Source organism: Phoxinus phoxinus, assembly GCF_949152265.1.
Source record: "Phoxinus phoxinus genome assembly, chromosome: 12".
In the NCBI taxonomy this organism is placed as follows: Eukaryota; Metazoa; Chordata; class Actinopteri; order Cypriniformes; family Leuciscidae; genus Phoxinus; species Phoxinus phoxinus.
The window spans coordinates 20,907,568-20,933,754 of record NC_136887.1 but is presented as its reverse complement, the minus strand read 5'-3'; the positions used below and the strand labels follow the sequence as shown (position 1 = coordinate 20,933,754).

Genomic DNA, 26,187 nt, shown 5'->3' with positions numbered 1-26,187 from the left:
AAAGAATTTGGAGTAAGCCACATAAACTCATTTTAGGATGCTTTTTTATCCTTTTTTATTCTTGACAGCCCATTGAATTGTCTTTGTGCGGTAAAGATCTAAGTGATTTTTTTTTTTTAATTCTTCTGTTGTTTTTTTCACTGTCCAAATAACAGCATACTGATTAGGAACAACATGAGGGCAAGTAAATAATAAGAATTGTATTTGTTGTGTGAGCTATCCCTTTAAGACCTTAAACATAACAATAAAAAGGTTGATCTCGCCATGCGAGTGCTGATTAGTTATCCGGCACCTTTATAACCCACAGGCAGATTGAATGAAGGTGGTTCAAAGCTGCAAGTTTGTACCAAATGTGTGCACATTCGCCTTAATGGCTGTGCAGCTGCATATGGCATGCAGTGACAGCAAGACAGGTGTCTCTTTCTCTCTATGTAAACCTCCAGATATTCATTCAGGTTGCTCCAAAGACTCATCTGCTATTTCGAGTGTAATCTCGGTATTCATGCACATGCACGGCCCTGCGCTCTGCAAATAGTCATCTCCTCCCATACGCACGGACACGCGGACGGGTCACAGGAAGATGTGTGGATCGGGCAGAGCAGCAGCGCTGTAAACATTTCATTGTAATGGAATTTGTAATTTGATGATGTAGTAATGTAGAGGTCAGGGAACGCGAGCTTCAATAAAACAGCACACGCTGAGGCTCTCTCTCCGCTACATCCGTGAATGTTTATCTTCCACGTTTCAGTCCTCGTTGCTCTCATTATGGTAAAAATGACTATGCAGGCGTAAATCTCACGTCTAATTGTTTTTATCCTCAAACATTTCAGCCACCAACCTTAAACGATAAGACGTGGAATGTGGGTGATCAGTGACACCCAGTAATAACAGTCAGGGGCCGTTAAATATGGCCCTGGACCCAGAGCCACCTCTCTATCACAGTGTGAGACCATTAACAGCACGGAGCACAGCCCTAAATCAGCAGCAATCACAGCGCTGCTGGTCTGGACTCCTCATTACACACATACACACACACAGCCATTGTCTGACCATGCTGCGCCCCAGACACACTCATCTGTCATGTGGGAGGAAACGCAGATAAGGAGATCTGAGAGGAGTGAATGTGAGCAGCAGACCTTATTAATACGCACAAGTGCGGGGTCGATAAAAGCCATGTCCACAGCTATCTGAGGCCCTTTACGGCTTAAGAAGGGCTCCGTGAGCCAACCGTCATCAGTCAATTTAGTGTTATTCCACATTCTAATGATAGAAGCCGCTCTGGCAGAGGAAATGCTGTGGTTTAGAGGTCTTCATGTGGAAGGAAGCAGCCATGTTGTGACAGGACCACCCTTTATGCCTCCTGTCCTGTATCTCTCTCTCTTTCTTTCTCTCTCAGCATACACCTTCCAGAACACGCTTCTGACCTGTGACCTCTCTTCCTGGCTGGACTCAAATCGTAAACAGATGAGCTGTCTGCCAGGCTCTGCTCTACTTAGTTTGTTCCATCTCTTTGGCATTATGATGATGTTGGTCAATCAAAAGGCCAATCAGGGAGATGCATTGTAAAATTATATTTATAATAGCGTACTATTTTAAAGCTAAATTGCAAAAATAACAATTGTTTACAAGCAGGTTTCCCAGGAACACTTTCTCTGTCTGGTATTGGTTAAACAAACAGATAGCACCTCCTTTTCACAAGCTTTAAATATATATAATATGCATAGATATATATATATGCAAAATATATATAATATTATTATGAAAATGAAATATATTTACCAACAATAATGTTTGTTTTCAAACAGGTTTCCCAGAAGACCTCCACCTGCTATTGGTCGAACATATTTTTTGCTTTGTAATACACAATTCCCAAGCTCTAAAGCTTAACTAGAAGAAAAAACAATAATTTACTAAATATTCCCATGACTTTTTAATTAATTTCCATGGCTTTTCCAAGCCTGGAAATCAATATTTAGTCATTGAGTATTTAAATTGCTCAATCAATATGATTTCCCAGTGAGATTCTTCAATTTTACTTTTGTTGATGAAATGGAATTGGAGTAAGTGAAGAGAAATTTTGATTTGGTAACATTATCACTATCTGAGATTACATTGCACCACATTAAGAGAAAAGAATAAGATAAACTAAGCTAAACTAGATTGCCGATATTAAGTTTCATTTCTCATGATGAAAGCCTGTTGAAAGAGAGTGGCCATGCTACAGGGGTGAAGCTTTAATGCCTGGAAGAATTATTCCTGCTCAATTACAGATTAATATTGCCCAGTTCATACATACACTGATATTCAATAACTGTATTTGCCTTATAATTTCTGCATCTGTTTTTTTCCCACCAACCTCCTCTGTTCTAAAGGTACCAGCACTTAAGGCGCTGAGCAATTATGGAAATGGAGCTCAGCATCCCTCCATCGCTCCCACTCGGAATAGACGAGGCGGCAGCGGCTTGACGGCTAATCGATGAGCGCTCTCCTAAGAGCAGCGCTGCGACCTCTGACCTCTGTAAGCCCGGCTTCTGACAGCTGACAAAAGGAGAGCTTTATTTGACTGAATTAGAAAATTGCATCATTCCATTTCGCCTCATGGACAGACAAATAGAGAGAGGAAAAGACAAAGACAGAAGCGGGAGGTGCAGGGAATGATTGTCCGTTTAAAAACAAATACAAACATACAGTAGAAATCAGGCCATGAGAGACAGGAAGTTATGTAAGCGCTGGTGCTGGCGTTTGGATCACTGCCTTCCTCTAAACTCTATACATTAATTTAGCTGCTTTTATCTGTTTTCAGTGGCATCCACTTGCTCTCAGTCACTTACTGTAAACATCCAATGTCTAATCTGCTCAGGAGATAAAACTCAACCTGTCAGAACAGAAGAATGAGGTAATTGGGTGGTATACGGCCAGCTGTTTGGCTTCTCACTAGAGTTAAACAACAAACAGTCATTTTGCCAGATTAGCCCTCCGTGGCTTCTAAAGCCAAGCCTGTAGGCTATACCTTATCTTTAAAGCGATTCACCCAAAAATGACCGTTCTGCCATCTACCCACTGCATACTTAGTCAATACTGACATTACTAGTTTGTTTCTCTCACAAAGCTATTGTATGGCTGTAGAAGACTTAAATGTTTTCTCTTACAGCATATCAGTCACTTATATGGTACATCTTTGGTTTGAGATCACATTGTCACCACTGAAAAAAAATGTGGTATACAAACAATTTTCACTCAGAAATTGCCAATAAATTTCAAAAACATACACAAAGAAATGGCAGAATGAGGAAAAAATGAAATAGCGTTTCCTTTTAACGTCTTAATATTTGTTTAAAAAAAAATGTATTACAGTGATTGCATGGAAGAGTTTTGTGCTCCATAGATGTGAGAAATCAGGGTTCGAGTGACATGAGGGTAAGTAGATGACAGAATTTTCATTTTGAGTGTATTATCCCTTTTGTATTTCCCATTTCATTAAGTTAATGATAAAAATGCAGCCTCTGTGAGAATAATAAACTTCTTTAAAAACATAAAAAATTGTTCCGACTCAAATAGTTAAAATGCCCTGATTAAAGTCCTGAATGCTGAATCCTCTAATTGAGAAAACAATTAATGAATGCAAATGGTCTTTCCAGACAGTAGCGCGTTATAAGTGCAGATTTAAGTCTACCGGACATGTTTGTTGTTTTTGGGTGCTGGTGCCGTGCTGTCAGGGCTCAGGGTGGAGGGGAGTGCTAAAAAAAAACAATGCAGACCACAGTGGGAGGCTGTAGTCCACTTCCTGTGCAGTGCACACTGGGAAGTATCAAATGCACAGACACCACCATCCTAAACAAAACAACACTACATATAATTCTTAAACATCTGTGACTGACAGCTGTGTCGTAGAGTATAGTCCATGTAAAAAATAGCTTACCTCAAAATGACCCGAGTGTAAATCTGGCCATGATGTGTTTTCATATGAGGTGGAAGCATCCTAACTAGTACAGCATATTTTCTCTTCTTTCCGCTGTTTCTTTCTCACTCACCCTTTCTCGTTGGTCTAAAATCTCTTGCAGAATGCCCTAAATAGTTGACGCACTGCCTCTGGAGAACTGGGACATAATTAATTTGGGTCAGTGTGGCTCTCACAACCCCTTCACAAACATCTGAACAAAAGCAGATAGAAACACGAGCAGGCAGGGAGTCCGATTTAGGTGACTACTGCCGTTTTAAAACCTGACTTCTACAGTGGCTTCCTAACTTTGCGACTGATTGCATAAATATACATAGCACGAAATGTTTGTTGATTTAATGATTTATTCAATTAATCGTAATTTTTTATTTATTTTTTTCTTCCAAAACATTAATAAATGTTATACAGTATATAATGCTAATGTATATGTTAATATATAGATACTTGTGTATCAAGGTTCTTCCACTAGGGAAAATTCTGACTTTATTTCTTATATTTAACTTCCCACAATTACCTGTTTTATATTTTACTCTGAATATATCTTTACAACTAAGTCTGGGGTCAGCTAAACGTTTCTGAAAGATGTTGCAAACGCTCACCAAGGGTGTATTTATTTGAACAAAAACACAGTAAAGACAGTAATACTGTGTAATATTATTACAATCTAAAATAAGTGGTGATTCATTTTAAAACGTAATTCCGTAATTCCTGTGACGCAAAGCTGAATTTTCAGCAGTCATTACTCCAGTCTTTAGTGTCACATGATCCTTCAGAAATCATTGTAATGATGAAAATGCTGTCTACAGAGGAAGCTCACTAGATTTTTGGAACAGACCTTAGATGTGTGCTTTTGAACAGTAGGGCACTATCCTCCAAACTCTTCCGCAGTGTATCCCTAAAAAGATTGGTGGACAGAAGGTCAGGTGAGCTCTGAGGGAAGGTGAGGAACCAGTTCTGAATTCACCCAGAGCTGAACTAACACGTCCATCTATTTTTCATCCCCTGACCCTTTTGTGATCCAGAATATCCTTCACAGCCCTCTCACTCTCTCTCTCTCATTTTCTCTCTCTTCATCCAGCACTCACAGAGCTGTAACCTGAGCCATCCATTTACCCTGCCAGGGGCCACAGCTCTCTCTCTCTCATTGTCTGTTTGTAAGTGTACGTGAACAGTGAATCATAACGTGCGCTTGTGTGTAGAAGTGGACCCTGACATCCCTTCAGGAGGACGCAAGACTTCAAGGCAACCTGGGAAGCGTTCAAGCTATTAATATGGACAAGATTAGCATTTTTATTTCTACATGCACATTAATAATAAAGATTCGCATTACCTCTCCGGCACTACATCACTCACGTACCAAGAGCATGCACTACACTTACCAAAACGTTTAAGTCAGCAGGTAAGACATGTTTGTAATTCAGACGATGCTAACACCCAGGCCGGGGTGGCACAGACAGACACAGAGACAGGGAGGCTGAGGCGTGTCTTTCTGAGAGTGAGTGGTCCTCTTTCCTCAGCAAACACTGAAATCTGATTACGCATGGAGGATGAAACCGATGAGAAATGAGAGACGCCTCCACCAGCTCCTGCTAGACAGATCTGTGTGTGTGTGTGTGTGTGTGTGTGTGTGTGTGTGTGTGTGTGTGTGTGTGTGTGTGTGTGTGTGTGCACACTTTCTTTCCCAACCCCCAATTGTGACGCCAAAAATGTGATATTGTTCAGTCACACATATAAGAGCACGATTTGATTATTTTAAAAAGTCTCGAACTATCTAAGTGTAGCCCAGTGGTAAACTTGGGTATTATAGTTTAATGGAAACAGGGTAGGTTATGATTAATCTCTCTTACTCAAAAACGAGTCACATGACTATTAAAAAAAGTAAACGTTTATTTACTTTAAATAAATAATAGGAGACACTGATTTCTAAAGAAGGAAATATCAATTTATTTTACATAATTAAAAGGTCAATATGTTTTATTTCATGACAGTGATTAAAGTTTATATTATTTAGCTAAATAATATTATCAGAGGTTTTATACTGTAAGCCTTTTATTACTTTATTCTTCTTGTTTTCATGTCACAATATTTATTGGTCATTTGGTTAATATGCTGTATGGATACACGTGACCGGAAAGGGAACAGTGAGAGAGGGTGCGGGAAGGTTTTTTCCTCGCTTCCGGCTGGACCAGTGTGGAGAACAGGACGCTCGCGTTTGAGAAAATAATAACTGTAGAAAGAGTCGATAAACCCGATGAAACTGAACGGGGTGTTGAGATGAGAGGATCGCGGACTCGGGGTGTTGTTGAGCGAGCGACTGAGTGAGAAACGAAGCCGGAGACCCGTCGAACGGAGCTGACGCGTGATCGGAGGCAGCCGAGATAGCGAGGCACGGTGGGCTTATGCTGTGGCGGGACCTGTCGGTTGATCGCGCTGCACGTGAGGATCGGGATCGAAGTATTTCCACGCTCTCAATGTGTTGCAAGTGTTTGTTCAGCGCACTCAATGTTTTGCAAGACCAACACAGGCCTGCAACGTGTTTTTTCTGTTCAGAGAAGTACCGTGAGTAGACTGAAATGTGTGTGAATGTGTGTGAGTGGGCCCACCACTGCATTTGCTAAGACTCGTTTCAGTACACGTGAAGTTTTTTTGTTTATTGTAAAGTTCCTTGTGTATTAGCAATTGTTAAGAAAGAGATAACTTTTAGATAAGTTATTCTGGTGTAACAAGTGTGAGTGAAACTATTGAGGTTTCTAGCTAAATTTAAAGAGGCTATCATTTAAGTATTTGGGGAATTTTTTGGTTATTTATTTTGAATATTCTGTGATATTTTGTGTTGGGGAAAGCTTTTATATTCTATTTGCCAAATTGTTTTATTTAATTAAACCAGGGCATTACCCTATTTTTTGCTAAACTAAAAACTATCTCTGGGTCTCATTATTTCTAAATATTGTATTGTCAAAAGGTTTTACAACTTATTAGGTGCACCTTCGTGGTATCCACCTGAACTACACCGAACCCAAGCACCCACCATTCTCACGTAAGTAACGCTCTGAGTGGCTGTACGGGTGCTACATAAATAAAATGGAGGCACCGCTGGGATAAATTTAGTTCAGAAGTAGTTTCAAATCAGATATAACTTTAGTTTGACCCAGAGATTTAAATTGTTTGTTTAAAAAATAGTTTAGAACCAAAAGCTGGCTAGCTGTTAACCTACATGTAAAACCATATTAACGAGTATCTATTGTGAAAATTTTAAAACTATAAAAGTAGAGTTCTACTAAGCATTTTAAGTCAAGAAAACGCAAATTAAGCTTTATTGGTGTTCAAGTACAACTAAAACTTAACAAATTTAGTTCTGACAAGTGATCACTGTAAGCGCACAATCAGTGGGGATGGCTCAGTTGAAGAACTGGTGTGTTGGAGAAGGCATAGACCCGGTGAAAGCCTTGCTGGTTAAAGATGTACCTCCGGAAACTGAAGTTGGTTTCATTGAAGAAACGCTGCAGACTATCAAAGCACTCGGGAGAGTCAAGGTGAGAGGAAGAATGTATGACCCACAGTCTCAAAGTTTAACTGTGCTATGTGAGTGCAGGGAGAATGTGAATGCAGACGCCATTCCTCTTGATGTTGTTCCTGAGGGGCTTGATATGACCTGGAGAATCTTTGGACCTTCTAAGCAGGAGGAGGAACCCCAAGCTCAGGCAGCCGGTGATGGTCAGAATGTGCCGCTGCCAGATTCCAGTATTTTTTCCCCACTGCAAGCGTCCACTCCTGAAGCTATCATTCGAGCAGTTGGTGATGTCCTGCAAATGACAAGCAAGCACACACAAGGTGACAACAATCTTTACAGAAGACTGCGCACTTTCTCAGGGGTCATGCCCACACCCCTGGGAGAAGAACAGCTGGAAAACTGGGTTGAACAAGCCAGACTTATGATTGAAGAATATGATCGCCCTGAAAGAGAAAAGAAAATGAGAATAATGGAAAGTGTAAAGGGTCCTGCACTCGAGATCCTCCAAGCTGTCCGTTTCAACAACCCATCTGCAACCTCTATGGACTACATTGACATTCTCGAGACCACCTTTGGCAGCCCTGAGAGCGGTGAAGAACTTTACTTTGCCTTCAGAATGTTGTGTCAACACACCAACGAGAAACTCTCTGAGTTCCTGAGACGCCTAGAGAGAGTCCTAAATAAAGTTGTCCGAAAGGGTGGACTTCAGTCATCGGTGGCAGACAAAGCACGTCTTGACCAACTCATTAAAGGGGCCATCCGATCTGACATGATGATACTAAATCTCGGATTGAGAGACCGCAGAGACAGTCCTCCCACTTTTCTCGAGCTGCTGAATGAGATACGCCTGGAGGAGGAGCATGAAGCTTCACGTCGCAGACTCCATCCACCCAAAGCCGCCTATGCCAAAAGTGCTACGGTGACCTCTGACACAGAGTTAAATGATTTGAAAGCCGAAATACACCAACTCAGAACACAAGTAAGTGAACTCTCTGCCCCCGCCGCCATGTCAAGTCACCTCACGACAAGCACACTGCTTTCAGTCACTCCTGCGGCAGAGAACGCAGAAGACAAGAACGTGCAAGCTTTAAAGAAAGAAGTTGTCAAGCTCCGAAAGCAAGTCTCTGTCATGTCGGTCAAGCCAAAGTACAGTCCTGCTACTGAGCCCTGCCCACAAGAGAGCCAGTCAAGACCCTGGCAGCTAAGACCTCCTACAGCCAGAGACCCAAGTGATTTCTTTTGCTATCGCTGCGGTGAAGACGGGCATTATGCCAACAAGTGCTCCTCTCCCGAGAACTATCCCAAAGTTATTCAGAAACTGCTGCAAGCTCAAAGAAAGTCCAAGCAGAACCGCCATTCTGATAACGAAACCAGAACCAAAACCACAAATGCAAGTGTCAAGAGAAGCGCGGTAAATATACCGACCAACAGTTTGCCTGAGGGACTCGTGGGACCGCCATCCACTGCTCAGGTCAGGATCAATGGCAACTTCTGCACTGCGCTGATGGACAGTGGATCACAAGTTACCATCATCTTCGACAGCTGGTATGCCAAACATCTGTCACACATACAGTTAAACTCTGTGACCGGTCTAGCCATATGGGGCCTAAGTGAGTCAGAGAGCAGTTACCCGTACAAAGGTTACATCCAGGTTGAGTTGGAGCTGCCACAAAAATCTAAGTCCAACAAAGTCAAGTCTGTTCCTGTCCTGGCCCTGGTGTGCCCTGATCCACGTTGCTCTGAGACTATACCTGTCCTGATCGGCACAAACGTCAGGGGGGTTCAGCCTTTCAAGTCCAGAACACAGAAAAAAGACCTGGAGAACGTCAATTCAGTCAAAATTCAAGTTCAAGAGGAAAAACACCTACCTGTTCCTGCAGGGATGACTGTAAAAGGCAGCAAAGACTTGCCTGTGGCTGAAGTTAAGTGGTCTGGCCCTGGTCCTCTCAGCATCCCTCCTGGCACTGAATACGTTGCTATCTGCAAAGTTAAAGAAAAACAAGACATTGGAGACAGCATACTCATCATTGAACGAGCCCACTCACCTGCTCTTCCTCCAAGTGTACTTGTCCAGCCAACTGTGTCGTTCTCCAAGATGCTAGATCCAAACAACTTCCTGGTGCTCCTGCGTAATGAGTCTCTAAAGCAAACTGCCATTCCAATGGGCACAGTGATCGCTCACCTTCACGTCGCTGACATTGTGACGGATGCCCCAAACCCTAAAGTCGAATCCGTTCCAGCTATGGATCCTTCTTTGTTTGACTTCAGTGAGTCACCCATCAGCAAAGAGTGGAAGGAGAGGCTGAGTCAAAAGCTTGCCAAACACACTCAGGTGTTCTCTATTGAAGAATGGGATGTCGGTCTGGCTAAAGGGGTAGAACATCACATCCGTCTGAATGACAACACTCCCTTCAGAGAGAGATCTCGACGAATTGCCCCTGCTGATTTGGATGACCTTCGGCGACACCTGCAAGGTTTGTTGGCAGCTGGGATTATAAAAGAATCAAGAAGTCCATATGCTTCACCGATTGTCCTTGCACGTAAAAAGAATGGTCAACTTCGTATGTGCGTTGACTACCGCACCCTGAACCGGAGAACTACCCCAGATCAGTACACTGTACCACGTATCGATGACGCTCTCGATTGCTTGTCTGGCAGTAAGTGGTTTTCAGTGTTGGATTTGCGCAGTGGCTATTATCAAATCCCAATGACAGAGGAGGACAAAGAAAAAACTGCTTTCATCTGTCCTTTGGGATTCTTTCAATTTGAGCGGATGCCACAGGGTATCACAGGGGCCCCTGCGACTTTTCAACGGCTCATGGAAAAGGCAGTTGGCGACATGCACATGCTTGAAGTTATCGTCTATCTAGATGACCTCATTGTTTTCGGTAAGACTCTGGGAGAGCATGAGCAAAGACTCCTCAAAGTCATCGCTCGTCTTGAAGAAGCTGGACTCAAGTTGTCCCTCGACAAGTGCCAGTTCTGTCGCTCGCAAGTCACCTATGTCGGGCACATCGTCTCTGAGAACGGCATCGCCACAGACCCAGACAAAGTTGAAGCAGTGACGCGGTGGAAGCAGCCAACCGACCTTCCTTCTCTGCAGTCCTTCCTGGGGTTCTGCGGCTACTACCGCAGGTTTATAAAAAACTTTTCCATCACCGTCCGACCACTTACAGAGCTGTGCAAAGGGTATCCTCCCACTCAAAAGAATCGAAAGTCTGCCTCTGCATCAGACAAGACCTACTATAAAGTCAATGAGCCTTTTGGTGAACGGTGGGACCAGTCATGTTCAGAGGCATTCCAAAAGATCATTCACTGCCTCACAAACGCACCTGTGCTGGCATTTTCTGACCCCACCAAGCCTTACATACTTCACATTGATGCCAGTATTCAGGGGCTCGGCGCTGTCCTCAACCAAGAGTACCCCGAGGGCTTAAGACCTGTTGCTTTCGCCAGCCGCAAGCTGAGTGCATCCGAAAAGAACTATCCAGTGCACCAGCTCGAGTTTTTGGCACTTAAGTGGGCAGTGGTAGACAAGTTCCACGATTACTTATATGGAGCACAGTTTACCGTGAGAACTGATAACAACCCCCTAACTTATATTCTCACGACTGCAAAACTCAATGCGACTGGTCACCGCTGGCTCTCAGCACTCGCCACGTACCAATTCACACTGCAGTACAGGCCTGGTAGCAGCAACATCGACGCTGATGCCCTGTCACGCAACCCTCTTCCAACCACAGACGAAGGTTGGCAAAGTGTACCGACTGAAAGTGTCCAAGCTCTGTGTAAACAGATCAAGTGCTGTGAAACTCCAACAGAGTCTACAACTATTGCTGAGTCGCTCGGAATATCGCCTGATGGGATACCAGAGTGTTTCGCCTTCCCAGTTAGGTTGGATCTCGGTTCTTTGAGTCAGCTAAGTCACAAAGACCTGGTCACCGCTCAAGATGTTGACTCTACTATCGCTCCAGTCAAGCAGTCACTTAGTGGTGGTCCATCATTCACCCGCCCTGACAATCCAACTTCTGTCCTGTTGAACAAAGAAGCAAGCAAGCTGTTCATTCAAAACAATCTGCTCTACAGAAAGGTTGAGAAAAATGGAACTGAGATAAAGCAGCTGGTACTGCCCAGAGAGTATGTCCCGATGGTCCTGAGCTCTCTGCATGATGAGTCGGGTCACTTGGGCATGGACAAGACCATCGAACTTGTCAGGAATCGGTTCTATTGGCCGAAAATGGGAGTTGAGGTTGAGCAGTACATCAAAAACTGTGGCAGATGCATCACTCGCAAAGCTCTTCCTCAGAAAGCTGCTCCCTTAAAACAGATCACCAGCCAAGGCCCTCTAGACCTCGTCTGTATCGATTTTCTGTCACTTGAACCAGACTCCCAAGGTTTCGCCAACATCCTTGTAGTGACAGACCACTTTACTCGATACGCCCAAGCTTTTCCAGCCAAAGACCAGAAGGCAGCCACCGTTGCCAAGATACTGTGTGAGCGCTACTTTGTACACTACGGACTCCCTGCCCGCATACATTCGGATCAAGGCCGCGATTTTGAAAGCAAACTGATCCACGACCTTCTGATGATGTTGGGTATACGTAAGTCAAGAACATCGCCTTACCACCCTCAGGGAGATCCGCAACCAGAAAGATTCAACCGTACGCTATTGTCAATGCTCGGCACACTTGATCCAAAGCAAAAACAAAAATGGAGTCAAAAGATCAGTCAGTTGGTCCATGCCTACAACTGTTCTCAAAACGATGCAACTGGTTATTCGCCCTACCTGCTAATGTTCGGCAGAGAAGCTCGCTTACCGGTAGACATCTGTTTTGGCGTGACCGAGGACAACCAAAAGACAAAGTCCTACCTTCAGTATGTTGCTAAGCTCAAGCAAGATCTCCAAAGAGCCTACAGTCTTGCAACAGAATCGGCAGACAAGAACCACCAAAGAAACAAAAAAGCACACGACAAGCACGTCAAAGAACAAGTCCTTGACAAAGGCGACAGGGTGCTACTGAGAAATTTTGGGGTCAAAGGCAAGCACAAATTGAAATGCAAGTGGCGATCTTCACCATATATTGTTATGGAGAAACTACCCAACTTACCTGTCTACAAGATCAAGCCAGAGAGAGGCTTGGGAGTAGAAAAGACTATTCATCGCAATCACCTGTTACCCATTGGTTATCTGGTGAGACTCCCGGTTGACGAAAGGGAAGTGGGGCCACAACAAAGACCTGTGACCAGAGCATTTCAGCAAAATACAAAAGAACCGGTACAGACAAACAACCCAGATGAAGACGTATCTTTAGGATTAGAGTACGACGAAGTATATTTGCCCAGACCCGTTGAGTTAGACTGGGATAAGTTGCTGACATGTCCAGAACTGTCCACAAAGCAATCCGAGCCAATCGTCAGAGAACCGGAAAGACAAGCTCAAGACCCTGCTGAGATAGAGCCAGTGGTCAACGATCTTCCAAACTTGCCTCTTCACGCTGATCCAGAAGTCGACGCTCTAGAAGAGGGGGCAGATGTCAATTCCTATCCGAACACTCAAGCTGAGAGTGAACAAGTTGAGCGTTCTAAAAGAGTCATCCGTCCAGTGGTCAAGCTGAGCTACGATGAACTTGGCAAGCCCTGTGACTACCCTGTGACAGTACTAAGCCATGGAGTATTGGTGGGAAGTGGAATCTACGGAGACTCCAGAAGCAGTCCATGTCAAACTTTCTGGTGCCACCCCATGGCGTTGTGTTTCACTTGTTCAAATCAGGCCTCTACCCTTGACGTTAAAACTATTAGAGTCCTCTAAGGGTTATTTTGATGAGGACATCAAAACTGTCTAGAAGGGGGAAGATGTAGCCCAGTGGTAAACTTGGGTATTATAGTTTAATGGAAACAGGGTAGGTTATGATTAATCTCTCTTACTCAAAAACGAGTCACATGACTATTAAAAAAAGTAAACGTTTATTTACTTTAAATAAATAATAGGAGACACTGATTTCTAAAGAAGGAAATATCAATTTATTTTACATAATTAAAAGGTCAATATGTTTTATTTCATGACAGTGATTAAAGTTTATATTATTTAGCTAAATAATATTATCAGAGGTTTTATACTGTAAGCCTTTTATTACTTTATTCTTCTTGTTTTCATGTCACAATATTTATTGGTCATTTGGTTAATATGCTGTATGGATACACGTGACCGGAAAGGGAACAGTGAGAGAGGGTGCGGGAAGGTTTTTTCCTCGCTTCCGGCTGGACCAGTGTGGAGAACAGGACGCTCGCGTTTGAGAAAATAATAACTGTAGAAAGAGTCGATAAACCCGATGAAACTGAACGGGGTGTTGAGATGAGAGGATCGCGGACTCGGGGTGTTGTTGAGCGAGCGACTGAGTGAGAAACGAAGCCGGAGACCCGTCGAACGGAGCTGACGCGTGATCGGAGGCAGCCGAGATAGCGAGGCACGGTGGGCTTATGCTGTGGCGGGACCTGTCGGTTGATCGCGCTGCACGTGAGGATCGGGATCGAAGTATTTCCACGCTCTCAATGTGTTGCAAGTGTTTGTTCAGCGCACTCAATGTTTTGCAAGACCAACACAGGCCTGCAACGTGTTTTTTCTGTTCAGAGAAGTACCGTGAGTAGACTGAAATGTGTGTGAATGTGTGTGAGTGGGCCCACCACTGCATTTGCTAAGACTCGTTTCAGTACACGTGAAGTTTTTTTGTTTATTGTAAAGTTCCTTGTGTATTAGCAATTGTTAAGAAAGAGATAACTTTTAGATAAGTTATTCTGGTGTAACAAGTGTGAGTGAAACTATTGAGGTTTCTAGCTAAATTTAAAGAGGCTATCATTTAAGTATTTGGGGAATTTTTTGGTTATTTATTTTGAATATTCTGTGATATTTTGTGTTGGGGAAAGCTTTTATATTCTATTTGCCAAATTGTTTTATTTAATTAAACCAGGGCATTACCCTATTTTTTGCTAAACTAAAAACTATCTCTGGGTCTCATTATTTCTAAATATTGTATTGTCAAAAGGTTTTACAACTTATTAGGTGCACCTTCGTGGTATCCACCTGAACTACACCGAACCCAAGCACCCACCATTCTCACGTAAGTAACGCTCTGAGTGGCTGTACGGGTGCTACATAAGTGTCAGACTTTTACTTTTTCCAGCATATGTTAGGCTTCCAAGTTGGCATGAAACAGAAGTTGTGATAGTTGTTTCTTTCCTTTTGTGACGCATGTCCACGTGAAACTGCTATGGCTTCTCAAACAAGAAAAAAAAAGTAGGATGGGACTTGATTTTGTCTATCGGGAATTGATTGGATCGTTGTGGTTTGCTATTGCTGCAATCTCATGTGGGTGACAGGTTGTCCCGCCCTCATGCCAAAAAGCACATCAGAGGAGAGGAGAGGAGAGGAGAGGAGAGGAGAGGAGAGGAGAGGAGAGGAGAGGAGAGGAGAGGAGAGGAGAGGAGAGGAGAGGAGAGGAGAGGAGAGGAGAGGCTGCAAATGAAGGGAAGTTATTTTGATTCGGGAATACAAGGGCACATAATGTGCACAGATAAATTATTTATAATAAACACTGCTATATTCCGTTTAAAAAATTAGAATCGTCAATTTTAATTTCATGTTGACTTTAACTAGCTTAACCAGCATGTCTCCAGTGAACCAGCTTCATGAAAAGCACCATGCTGGTTGACCAACAAATTTTGTACCATGGAGGTTTATGTTGATCTAGATTGTTTTACTTTCAGCAAGGCAGAAGAAATCTCTCAAATCATGAATTTATCTTGTGCACTCGTAGCTGTAAGTTGCTAAATCAGTGCAGATTGTATTACGATAGCATTAGCACCATACTTTGCGTTGATTGTGTACGTGTGTTTCAGCACATAAAGAGAGTGAAAGAGCGAGAGTGTGTGTATAAAGAGAGCTGGTGTCCGCTACAAGATGAAAGCCCATTGACGTTTTAAAGCAGCTTCGACCTCTGCCTGCATCTGGCTGTCAATCACAGTTACCCACAGTCCCCTGAGGCAGTTTTGCCCGGCCCCAGGAAGAAAAAAAATAAGACAGTGAAAGAGAGAGAGAAAGAAAGAAACATCAGGAACACAACAGGGAGGGAGCTCCAGGCCAGCCCAGTGAAGCCATCAACACCTTAGGGCTGCATAATCATCCGCTACTCAGCAACTCTGCTGGCCTCCAACACACATTCACTGTGCACTACAGTTCCCACAATCCTCCGCCCTAAGGCCCAAATATACAGGTTGTCAATCAAATAGTTGAGTACTGATGGTGTGCTTTGAGATACGACAATCCAATAGCTGCATTTGTCATCCTTGCATTCATGTTTGTACAGGCTGGTGATCGAAACCCTGATGTACAGCATATTGACGGAGAAAGATAATGATTAGTGTTAGTGATAGACCTCTCAGACACCTTACTGACCTATACAGCTACTGCACCTCCTGTATTTATTGCCTAAACCTTAAGTCTTTGTTAATGATTTTAAGACCTATATTTCCAAATAGTGAACAAATGGAAGCAACAGATGTTTAAAGGGATAGTTCACCCAAAAATTACATATCTGTCATCATTTACTCACCTTTGTATTATTTTAAATGTTTGACCCGTTTCTTTCTTCAATGGAATATAAAAAGAGATGTTTAGCAGAATGTACTTGTTGCTCTTTTCCATATAACGCAGTTTATAACATCACCAGTCTCCAAAAAAAGACATAAAAGTACTTTTATAATAGTGTGTGAAAATAGTGTGCTATTTTCCAATTATGCATTATTCAGAAGACCAGACTGAAATCTTACTAAATCCAACACATTTAAGTACATATATTTTAATATGGCGACTTAACATGAGTCAAACTAGCTTATACATACAACAACAGCTTTAGTTTCATGACCGATCAGCAGTGATGTCACTTGTTCAGTTATTAATCAATTTAAGGTTTTAGTATGCTTGGAATGTAATGCATGAGTCATGTGGATCGCCATTGTACTTTTATGATGTTTAAAATCATCACTTCTCAGACCACAGGATGCCAAACATCTTTCACAGAAGCAAGAAAGTCATATCAGCTATCATGACGGTGAGTAAATGATGACAGAACTCTCTTTCTTGGGTGACCTGTTCCTCATGGTACCCAATGTAGATTAAATTGTCAAGGCATGGCATGGAGTTCAGACAGATATTTTTTATTAGGCAGAGCTGATGAGTTTAGCAATTAGAGGAGTAGACATAAGGCATAATGTAGTCAGTCTCAGACAGTACAAACAAGATTAATTTCCAGATGGGCGCAATGTGTGGCACACAACACACATACAGCCAACACGCTCCGGTCCAACAGCGAAAAGCACGTTCAGTGGTAAAAACATATTTGAGCAGTGTCAGCCACTGAAAAGGCTCTGTATTCTGCGTGATACTAATGAAACGAACACGTACACAAACTAACACTGATCTGGAAAGACATACAGAGTCGTCCATTGAATACATTTGCTGTGAGAGGTCTAAACATCTCACCCTCACGGTAGCAACGTGGGAGGTGTGCTTCCTTGAACACGTGATGAGGTCTTAACCTATTCAAGTTCCTATTCATGTACATATCTAGTCTTATTGTGAATAATTCATCTGTGCGTTATTACAAACTTGCCATTTCTGTAATCTTTAATCATAATATCACTTGTTCGTCCTCTGAAATTACTTTCTATTTAAGTAGACATTATTTATGCTGTGCAGGCTATTAAATTCAGCATGTCAACAACCAATGAGATAAAAAAATAAGTTCCCATCCTATATTTTTCGGATGTTATTCACATGTATGCAGAGGTGGGTAGTAACGAAGTACATTTACTTCGTTACATTTACTTGAGTATTTTTTGGGGAAAATTGTACTTTTAAGAGTAGATTTAAATGTGGGTACTTTTTACTTTTACTCGAGTACATTTCTAATAAAAAAACGGTACTTTTACTTCGTTACGTTGAGCGATGTTCCTCTCGTTACTTTATTTTAATGCAATACGTGTTGTTAAATGCGTAGTTTATTCCAAGCGCGCTGTATCTTTTTTCTGGGCATGAGCGATGCTCAATTCACAAATGAATCACTCTTTTGAGTCGATTCTGTTCAAAGACTTCATCAAACAAGTGGGCAGATCTGTCTAAATCGGTTCGCGAATCAGTTTGTATGATCTGTTCAGTTTCCTGCACGCACTGAATCGTCTGAAGCGCTTTCAATTCACACTCGACTCGGAGTCGTAACAGGAAGATTTAAGAACATCAAGAGCGTTGGATGAAGTGGCTGTGGACCTACAGTAGCTACAGTCAAGTGAACGCAAATCTGCAAATGCATAATTTTTGCCAGCGATGAAGATCTCTATTATCTTCGTATGCTGAGGACGATATATCCTGTGGAATATCGTTCCACAGGACGATATTCGATTTAATTTCATTCAGGTAATACATTTTACAACCAAACAGATTACGATATGATAGCACTACTTCAAAGTATGACATTACCCGTTTTTTTTGGACATATATATTACTTTATACAATAAATAAGCTACCATTGTCCACATATGAAATGAACACCCGCCATCCCTCGGTAATGTATTGCGCAGTCGCGTGCGAACTCAACTTGAAAACGAATGCCTTTGCCTGCCTTAGACACTGTTGACCAGTTTAAACATGCTTGCAGAAATATACATTTGATTACATTTTGGAGAACAGACAGAAGAAGATCCGTCGATGTGCATTTGATCGTCGTTTGTGTTCAGATGTTCAGTAGCGGTCAGCGCGAGCACATGTGAAGAGTTTTAACTCTTTCTTCTCTGTGTCAATGTTTCCCTTTACATGCCTTTAAATGCAATACTCTGCAGATTCACTATATTTCGACATTGTCTAATAATCCAACTGTAGTTGTATAAGTTACTATTATACAAACCAAAGGACAGGCAATGATTTTCGGGCTACAGATGGCAGAAATAATGCTTGTCTCTTCTGTTTTTGTGGCAAAGGTAGCCTATCTAATTATGATAATAATAGTCATTTAAATAAAAAATATCTAAATAATATCATGTTTTATATATATATATCATAGTATATATAGGCCTATGATCCGAAGTAACTAACTATAGCTACTTGAGTAGTTTTCTCATTGGATACTTTCCATTGGATACTAATTATGATAATAATAGTCATTTAAATAAAAATTATCTAACTATAGCTACTTGAGAAGTTTTCTCATTGGATACTTTCTCATTGGATACTAATTATGATAATAATAGTCATTTAAATAAAAATTATCTAACTATAGCTACTTGAGTAGTTTTCTCATTGGATACTTTCTCATTGGATACTAATTATGATAATAATAGTCATTTAAATAAAAAATATCTAAATAATATCATGTTTTATATATATATAATATATATCGGCCTATGATCCGAAGTAACTAGTAACTAACTACTTGAGTAGTTTTCTCATTGGATACTTTTTTACTCTTACTCAAGTAACTATTAAGATTGTTACTTTTACTTTTACTTTGAGTAAATATTTCTAGAAGTACTTGTACTTTTACTTGAGTACAGTTTTTGGATACTCTACCCACCTCTGCATGTATGTCACAACTCAGTACAAAAGATATGTAGATACTTCCGTTTAAACACGACTTTAAATAATGTAAAACCCATAATTTATTTTTAGTAGCCAAATAAAGCATTACTATGCCAATCTCACATTCATGTAATTCTGGCATGTACAAAATGACCACTTCTTACCATCCAATTAATTCCCGATATATAAAATCAAATCTTGTCCTATTAGCATCACTTTGCAGAAGTAAAATGCATTGTGAATGCCAATTCACGTTCACTTAACAGAATAAATTCTGTTCTCTTTACCTGAGTTGAATGAGAATGTATAGCAAAGTTGACCTATGATGACATGATTGTGGCGATAAAAATAGAACAAAGAGAGAAAGAGAGAGACAGATGGATGACGGAAAATGACAGTGTGTGTGTGTGTGTTTAAAAGAAAGGTGATCTTCATGCGGAGTGAGGGAATAGGGCGGGAGCTAAGAGAAGGGGTATAAAGAGCACATCTGTGCTTAACTTGCTCCAGGGCAAGTCTGTTCACTCTGACACCTTCTAAACACACACACACACACACACACGTATGTTCACACTCTTCCAATGTTATAAGTTTCAGTAATTGGGACACTTTTTTTTACAATAAACTATTATTAGTAAACAATGAGTGCTTAACAGTTACACAATCTCTTTCTTTCTGTCTTTCATGCTGACTTTTAAGACTCATAGCATATACTCATAATTCATGTAAAAATCGATGTATTTTGTTAAGTACAATATTTGTTTCTAAGAAAAAATAATGAAAATAGGGGAGCCCAGGCCTGCCGGTAATCTAAATTAGCATCTAATGCAAATGAGCGGGGCGCTTAATGGTGGAACAGGTGCAGGCAGGGCCCCTAAATGAGATAAATGAATAAAACATCCCTGGGCACGCCTGTGAAAGCTGACACAAAGTCAATGGCATGAATTATTCAGCAGCCAGCCGAGGCTGCGCGCTGCTGACCTCTCACCACAGGAAGTGCATCCCAAACACAACAAACCACAACAATGGACTTCAGACACGGGGGTTCCCTCTGTGCAGTACGCACGCAAATACACACACCCACTGAGCGGTACACAATGCTAAATATAGATGTATGAAATCTTGATTGGCCTGACCATATGGATGAGAGAAGCCAATAGAAAATGTGTTCAACTGCAAAAAAATCATATTCTTCATGTGTGTGTGTGTGTGTGTGTGTGTGTGTGTGTTTTGACAGAAATAACAGGATTACCCTGATGTCCCTGCGTGAGAGCATCCAGTGGAGAGAGGCAAAGAGGGGATGTTTTCCCAGCATGCCCTTTAGAGGGGAATCTGAGGTTGCTTAGAGTAGACTGAGAAAAACATCAGGTTTAACGTCAATAAGTTGTATGTGTGAGCTTACGACATAAAAAAGTTTGCAATTGGGAGAGTGCATCTGTTGCTGCAGAAGTAGACAGGAAGCCGCCCTGAAGCTGCGGTGACATCACCTTCCCCGGGAGGAGCACTTCCTGTCTGACATTCCTCAATCAACACACACACACTCGTGAGGAAATGGCATACATCAACAATACCCTCCATATGAACACACACAAACACACGGTCTCATCCGCACACATGCTTCTTAAAACAACACCAGTCTAATCTGTGTCACCACTAGTGTGTGAAAATGAGACGGTTTGGTTGTTTTTCTTGGAGTAAAATGAAGTTTTCCTCTCTGTCTTCCTCATAAACACTCTTTCTCATCAGTAAGTGTTGTCAGTAGCCTTGAGTGGGTCAGATCTGTGTCTAAAGCCTATGAAGTGGATCAGTGATCTGGCTGATCCGTGGCTCTTATCTGTGAGAGCAGAGGAGGAGACTAGACTGCCAGGGTTTCTAGCACTAGCCTGAAGGGCCGATCAGTCTTCCCAGAGATCACAACCTCATGCCCTGTTCGTGAACAACAGGCTGGACAAGCACAGAGAATAGCTGTGTGTTTTATGTGTGTGTTTATGACTTGTGTATTTGGGACAAAATTAACCAATGTTGCCAATGTAATTTATGCAAAAATCCAGAAAAATCACAAAAACAGTTTGTGAATAAAGCAGTGTGATTTTAAAAGCAGTAATGATTTTAAAACATTAAAATAGACAACAGTCATTTTAAAATGTGATCATATTTCACAATATGTCTGCTTTCACTGTGTTGATCAAATTAATGTAGCTTTGGTGGATGTAAGAAACTTATTTCAAAAACATTAGGAAATCTTACCAACCCTCAAACGTTTTTATTAACATTTGGAAACTGGAAATTTTATTTGCACTTTTGTGTTTCATCAAGCATTTTTGAATACAATATTATACAATTTGCTTAAAAGTATGTTTATGGTGACCTGGGTATAGTCGAAAATGTACTTTTAGCTTAAATCTGGGAAAATAAAAGCTTTGCCTTAAGCTTCTTTGTGTATGGAATCTATTAAACATTAAATATATTCATATATATCATAAGAAAATTTCATAATTGTATATTTTCTTATTATTTTGATGAGAGTGGTAGCTACAGTCTTACAATAGTAAATGGGCTGGAGGAGTTATAATTAATTAGTTTAAATAATATATTATTAATCAGGTTAATTAATTAGCTTAATTAAAAAGAAATGTCAATGTGACATTTATAATTGTGCGAGTGAGAAAGCAACAGAGAAGGAAAGTGGGCGCTCGGTATATAGAGAGAGTAAAGAAGACAGAATGGTAAAGTTGTCAGGGGAGAACAGCACACACAGGGCCACACACACAGGCACGGGCGAGTGGAGAGGAGTGCATGCTCTTCTTTGGGAACCATCCAGGCGGATGATGGGATTGTTGACAGTGAGCTGCATATCTTTAACCCTGTATTAACTCTGAACAGCAGAGCTTGGCCTTTTATTATTCCTGCACCGTTTGGGCTTAAGTAGGCCACACATATACACCTATGCGCACAGACTCACAAATACAAGCAAGCACACACACACACTCTCTCTCTCTCCAGGAAGAGACATTGTCACTGCATAGGAGCACATCACCTTTCAGCAGCTGTGACAGCCCAGCCTGGAGTCACGTACACTTTTTAAAGCTGATGCCCACATTTTCCTTCACTCGCACTTCCTATGTATCTCTTTTAGAGGGAAAGACTGACCAGTTAATTTTCGTAGAGAAGACAGAAACATGTAAACTGCAAATACTTTCCTTCAGTGCATTACTGTCGTTTTCATGGCTCGCACACACACACAGACAGTCACGCTGAGCTCTCCACAGTCTCTCAGTCTTAATTGCCTCACAATAGGGCTACAGACCGGACAGGATTACGTTAACAATGGGAGCCCCAGCCTGTGAGGATCACTCTCTGGCCACCGATTCAGAGAACAGCTCTGTGAAATAGAGCCCGCTAATCCACTAATGCAAACATACTGCAGGAATATAGCGCTGCTCGCTGTCACTGTCTCTTCCCCAAACATCCAATATTGAGGTGCAATTTTACTGCTCAGATGTTGCTCCTTCATAGCTCAGACGATAGATGGATAGATGGATAGATGGATAGATAGATAGATAGATAGATAGATAGATAGATAGATAGATAGATAGATAGATAGATAGATAGATAGATAGATAGATAGATAGATAGATAGATAGATAGATAGATAGATAGATAGATAGATAGATAGATAGATACCGGTAGATAGATAGATAATATTACGCTATATCACTTAAGAAGAACTCATGCGTTCTCATGCTGTTTTGAATAAAGTAGCACATCCTGTGTGAGCGGCCCATAGCAGAGCAGGATCGAAAATGGTTCTGTGAAACATTACTTCCTGTTCTGCTTTAATGAGACCTGAAGGTCTTCTTCTAGAAGGTCAAATCTGGCCAGCAGTATAGTTGCGAGCCAAAGACCTCCATTAAACATTCAGAGAAAGGGCACATCAAGCCCGTTCCGTGGCGTTTTCCATCCTTTACTGTGTTATTTCTTCATGAAGTGGATATCCAGATGTTGAAGATTACATAACAAATAAAGCCTTCCAGCGGGGTCAGGGCTCGCGACTGAGCGCAAAGCCACAGAACTCCCACGGTTCGCGCGGGAACTCTGAACTTTCTGCACTACGAAATCACTATCAGTGTTTAAGAGTATCCATGGTGATGAAGGCATCAACTGCAATGTTCCCAGGGAGATAGAACGACACCTTTCCCCATTACTGTACGGCTTATTGAGCTTCAATTACTCCTAACACACACAATGATAAGAGAGAAAGAAATCGAGAAAGAGAATAAGAGAGAGAGCTTCTAAGGGATGTGAAAGAGATGAAACAGGAGGCAGTGAAAAGGGCTGCTATTAGATGTCACTGGCCTTTTGTGTCCGTGTCAATGAGAGCAGATTAAAGTATTTGAAATAATCTTGCTGGGGCATTAACAGAGCTCAGAAAGTAAAAGAAGAAGAAAAGGAGAAGACGAGGAGTCAATCAAGACACACATACATTTACACATGAAATGAGATTGGATACAGCCATCCAACGTAAACTAAACACACCCCTCTGAGAAGAAAGATAGCTAGCGAACCAGTTTTAATTTCACGTGAGTAATTCAATTTACCCCAATCACATTTTCAAAAGCTTCCCGATGAGTCTGGGAACTTGAACCGTGAGCCGACGGTCCCGTGAGCGCAGATCTGCTGCGAGTAAGATTTGTTATTTTAACAATCTAATAAGGCATTGTTAGTTGGCTTTATTTCTCTGACATTCCTCTGGTTTCGCTGAAGTGGCCTGTTGTGCCGTCTTATGAGAGGAACCTAATTAGGAAATCACTTTCATTACTCTTCCAGAGGAATTAGCGCTAGCCTTGCTAATTACTGCTGTAAAACCTAATCAGCTCTTTGAAACAAGACCACACTAATGAGCTCTTATTTATTCAGCTAAATAACTTCAAGGGAAGGAAGAAGCTCAAAATCATATTTTTGATGAATTTGGGCGCGCGAGCGCGCTCGTCTACGCTTGCCGTAATTGATTCTGTTCCATCTTGCGCCTTGTTTGTTGGGAACCCCAGTATGTGAATGTGGCCAAGAAAATATTGAAAGTTCCAGTAAACTCTTCCATATTTCCCGGTCTCATTTCAAATGACCTATTTTCCCATCTTTGAGAGACACATGACTAAAAGTAAACTGTTACTAATTCCTTTTTTATTCACGGGCAACTAGCGATGCCCTCGCACCTGAGCCTAAAGGGGTCTGCGGTGACCTCGAGCACAGCTGCCGACTTCAGCCAGACCCGAAAACACAATCGTTCAAACCACAAACAGCCACAGCGGAGCTGCAACAGGAGGATCTGAGGAAGCATTTCAGACAAACTTTATCTAGAAAAACAATCAAGAAGAGTAAGTGATGGGCAGTGTGTTTGTGTGAGCATGTGTTGGGTGGAGGTGATGCCACGTGGCGTCGAGGGGCTGCAGCTGTCTTTGAGAGCTGTGAAGCGTTCTAGCCCAGTGGAGCAGAAATGGGCCAGCCTCACAGACACAGCAGCCAGGTAGAAGCCTCTCTTACTCTCTGACAAACACACACACACACCCCAATTCTGGCAAAGTCGCGGTGATCCTACAGCTGTGTTCATCTGATAGCACAGGCCACTGACTTATTAACACACAGATCAGAACACACCTTTGACACTTAAACACACTTTAATCTGCAGAAATCCATGCTTGGTTCCATCGAACCACGGCACGATCGAGTCAGAAATGAAACAGTCGCGCCCTCAATAATAACGTGACACGGTTGTATGATCTTTTTAAACAAAAAGGCTAGGAGACGTGCTTCGCTGCACATGCTGCTCTCTCCAGAAGTCTTGCACATCTTCACTGCTGATTATTCATACATGCACACTTCAGAGCACACTACATACTCAACAACCCCGACAGGGCCTCAAAACAGCCCAGCTCGATCACTTAACAATTACTCTTTTGCAAACAAATGGCTTCTGGTTCCAGGAAGGCTTTTTTATGCTTGTTGTCAGGTTGTTTTTCCCACTGATGGTGAATTCTTTGAACTGCTACCTTTGATTTGCAATGTTTTATTCTGAGCAGCAGAGCGTATATAGTGATATAGAGCACCCACAGACATGTGTTCACAAAGCTGTTATAGAGCAACACTTGTAATTTTGACTTGTTTGAATGCTATTTGAATTCATTTACAGCATTACCTCTGTGGCGATTCACATACTAAATTAAAAATTATAACAGGCTGTTATTTCCTTGTACATTACCAATCAAAAGTTTGGGGTCAGTACTGTTTTCGATTTTTAAATATATTTGAATTCAAATGTAATTTATTCATATATTTGGTGAAACATTTCTTATTGAAAATAATTGCACAGGTTAATATTTTTTTTCTGGACACCATGATACATTTTTTCAAGATATTTACTCTAACTTTTGATCAATTTAACGCATTCTTGCTGAATTAAAGTATACTTTTTTTTAATGGAAAAAAAAATCTAACTGACCCCAAACTTTTAAATGTTTTTTAAGGATGCGGAGTATAGAAAAGAAATGTAAATTGAAAAAAAAAAAAAAATGACTGAGGCAAGTGCCATTACAACCTCATTTTATTTCGGGTCAAATTAAATATGGAATCTACCCTGACAAACTATCCTTTATAACTTTCAAATGAAGCCACTTGCAACCCTTCCACTGGACTTCCTGTCCAGTGTGATGATCAGATACATTGCAACACACATAAAAATACCCAGCTCTTACCTGTCGATGATGACTGGGTCAGACGGCGTCTCGTTACGGTTGCCACAACTTTTTTTGTCACAGCAGCGGCTAATAGAGATGGAGGGGGAGAAAGAGAGGAAGAGAGCAGTTAATCTGAGTATTACTGCACATATGTAAGCACTGAACTCAAACACAGTGGAGAAGGAAGAGGTGGCAAATATAAAGAAGTCTTTCTTTCACTCCTTTAAGGCAGGCATTCACTACTGTACACACAGCACACAATATGCTGCTTCTCGGCCAGTGTATTAGTAATTACAGCTAACAGACTGCCCGGCTCAGAGACGGTTATTGAAGGATAAGAAGTGTGGCTGATAACTTGGCAGTTAAA

General features: G+C 41.5%; 1 protein-coding gene across 6 annotated transcripts in view; it reads right to left on the bottom strand.

The window, feature by feature from the left end:
- ebf1a (EBF transcription factor 1a) overlaps nt 1-26,187 on the bottom strand; it is a 132,681-nt gene that overhangs the window by 91,087 nt on the left and 15,407 nt on the right. For all 6 annotated transcript variants that reach the window (XM_079629826.1, XM_079629828.1, XM_079629827.1 and 3 more), the window contains one exon: nt 25,839-25,907. In XM_079629826.1, coding sequence (XP_079485952.1) covers nt 25,839-25,907 — 69 coding nt within the window. The remainder of the gene's footprint in view (nt 1-25,838; nt 25,908-26,187) is intronic.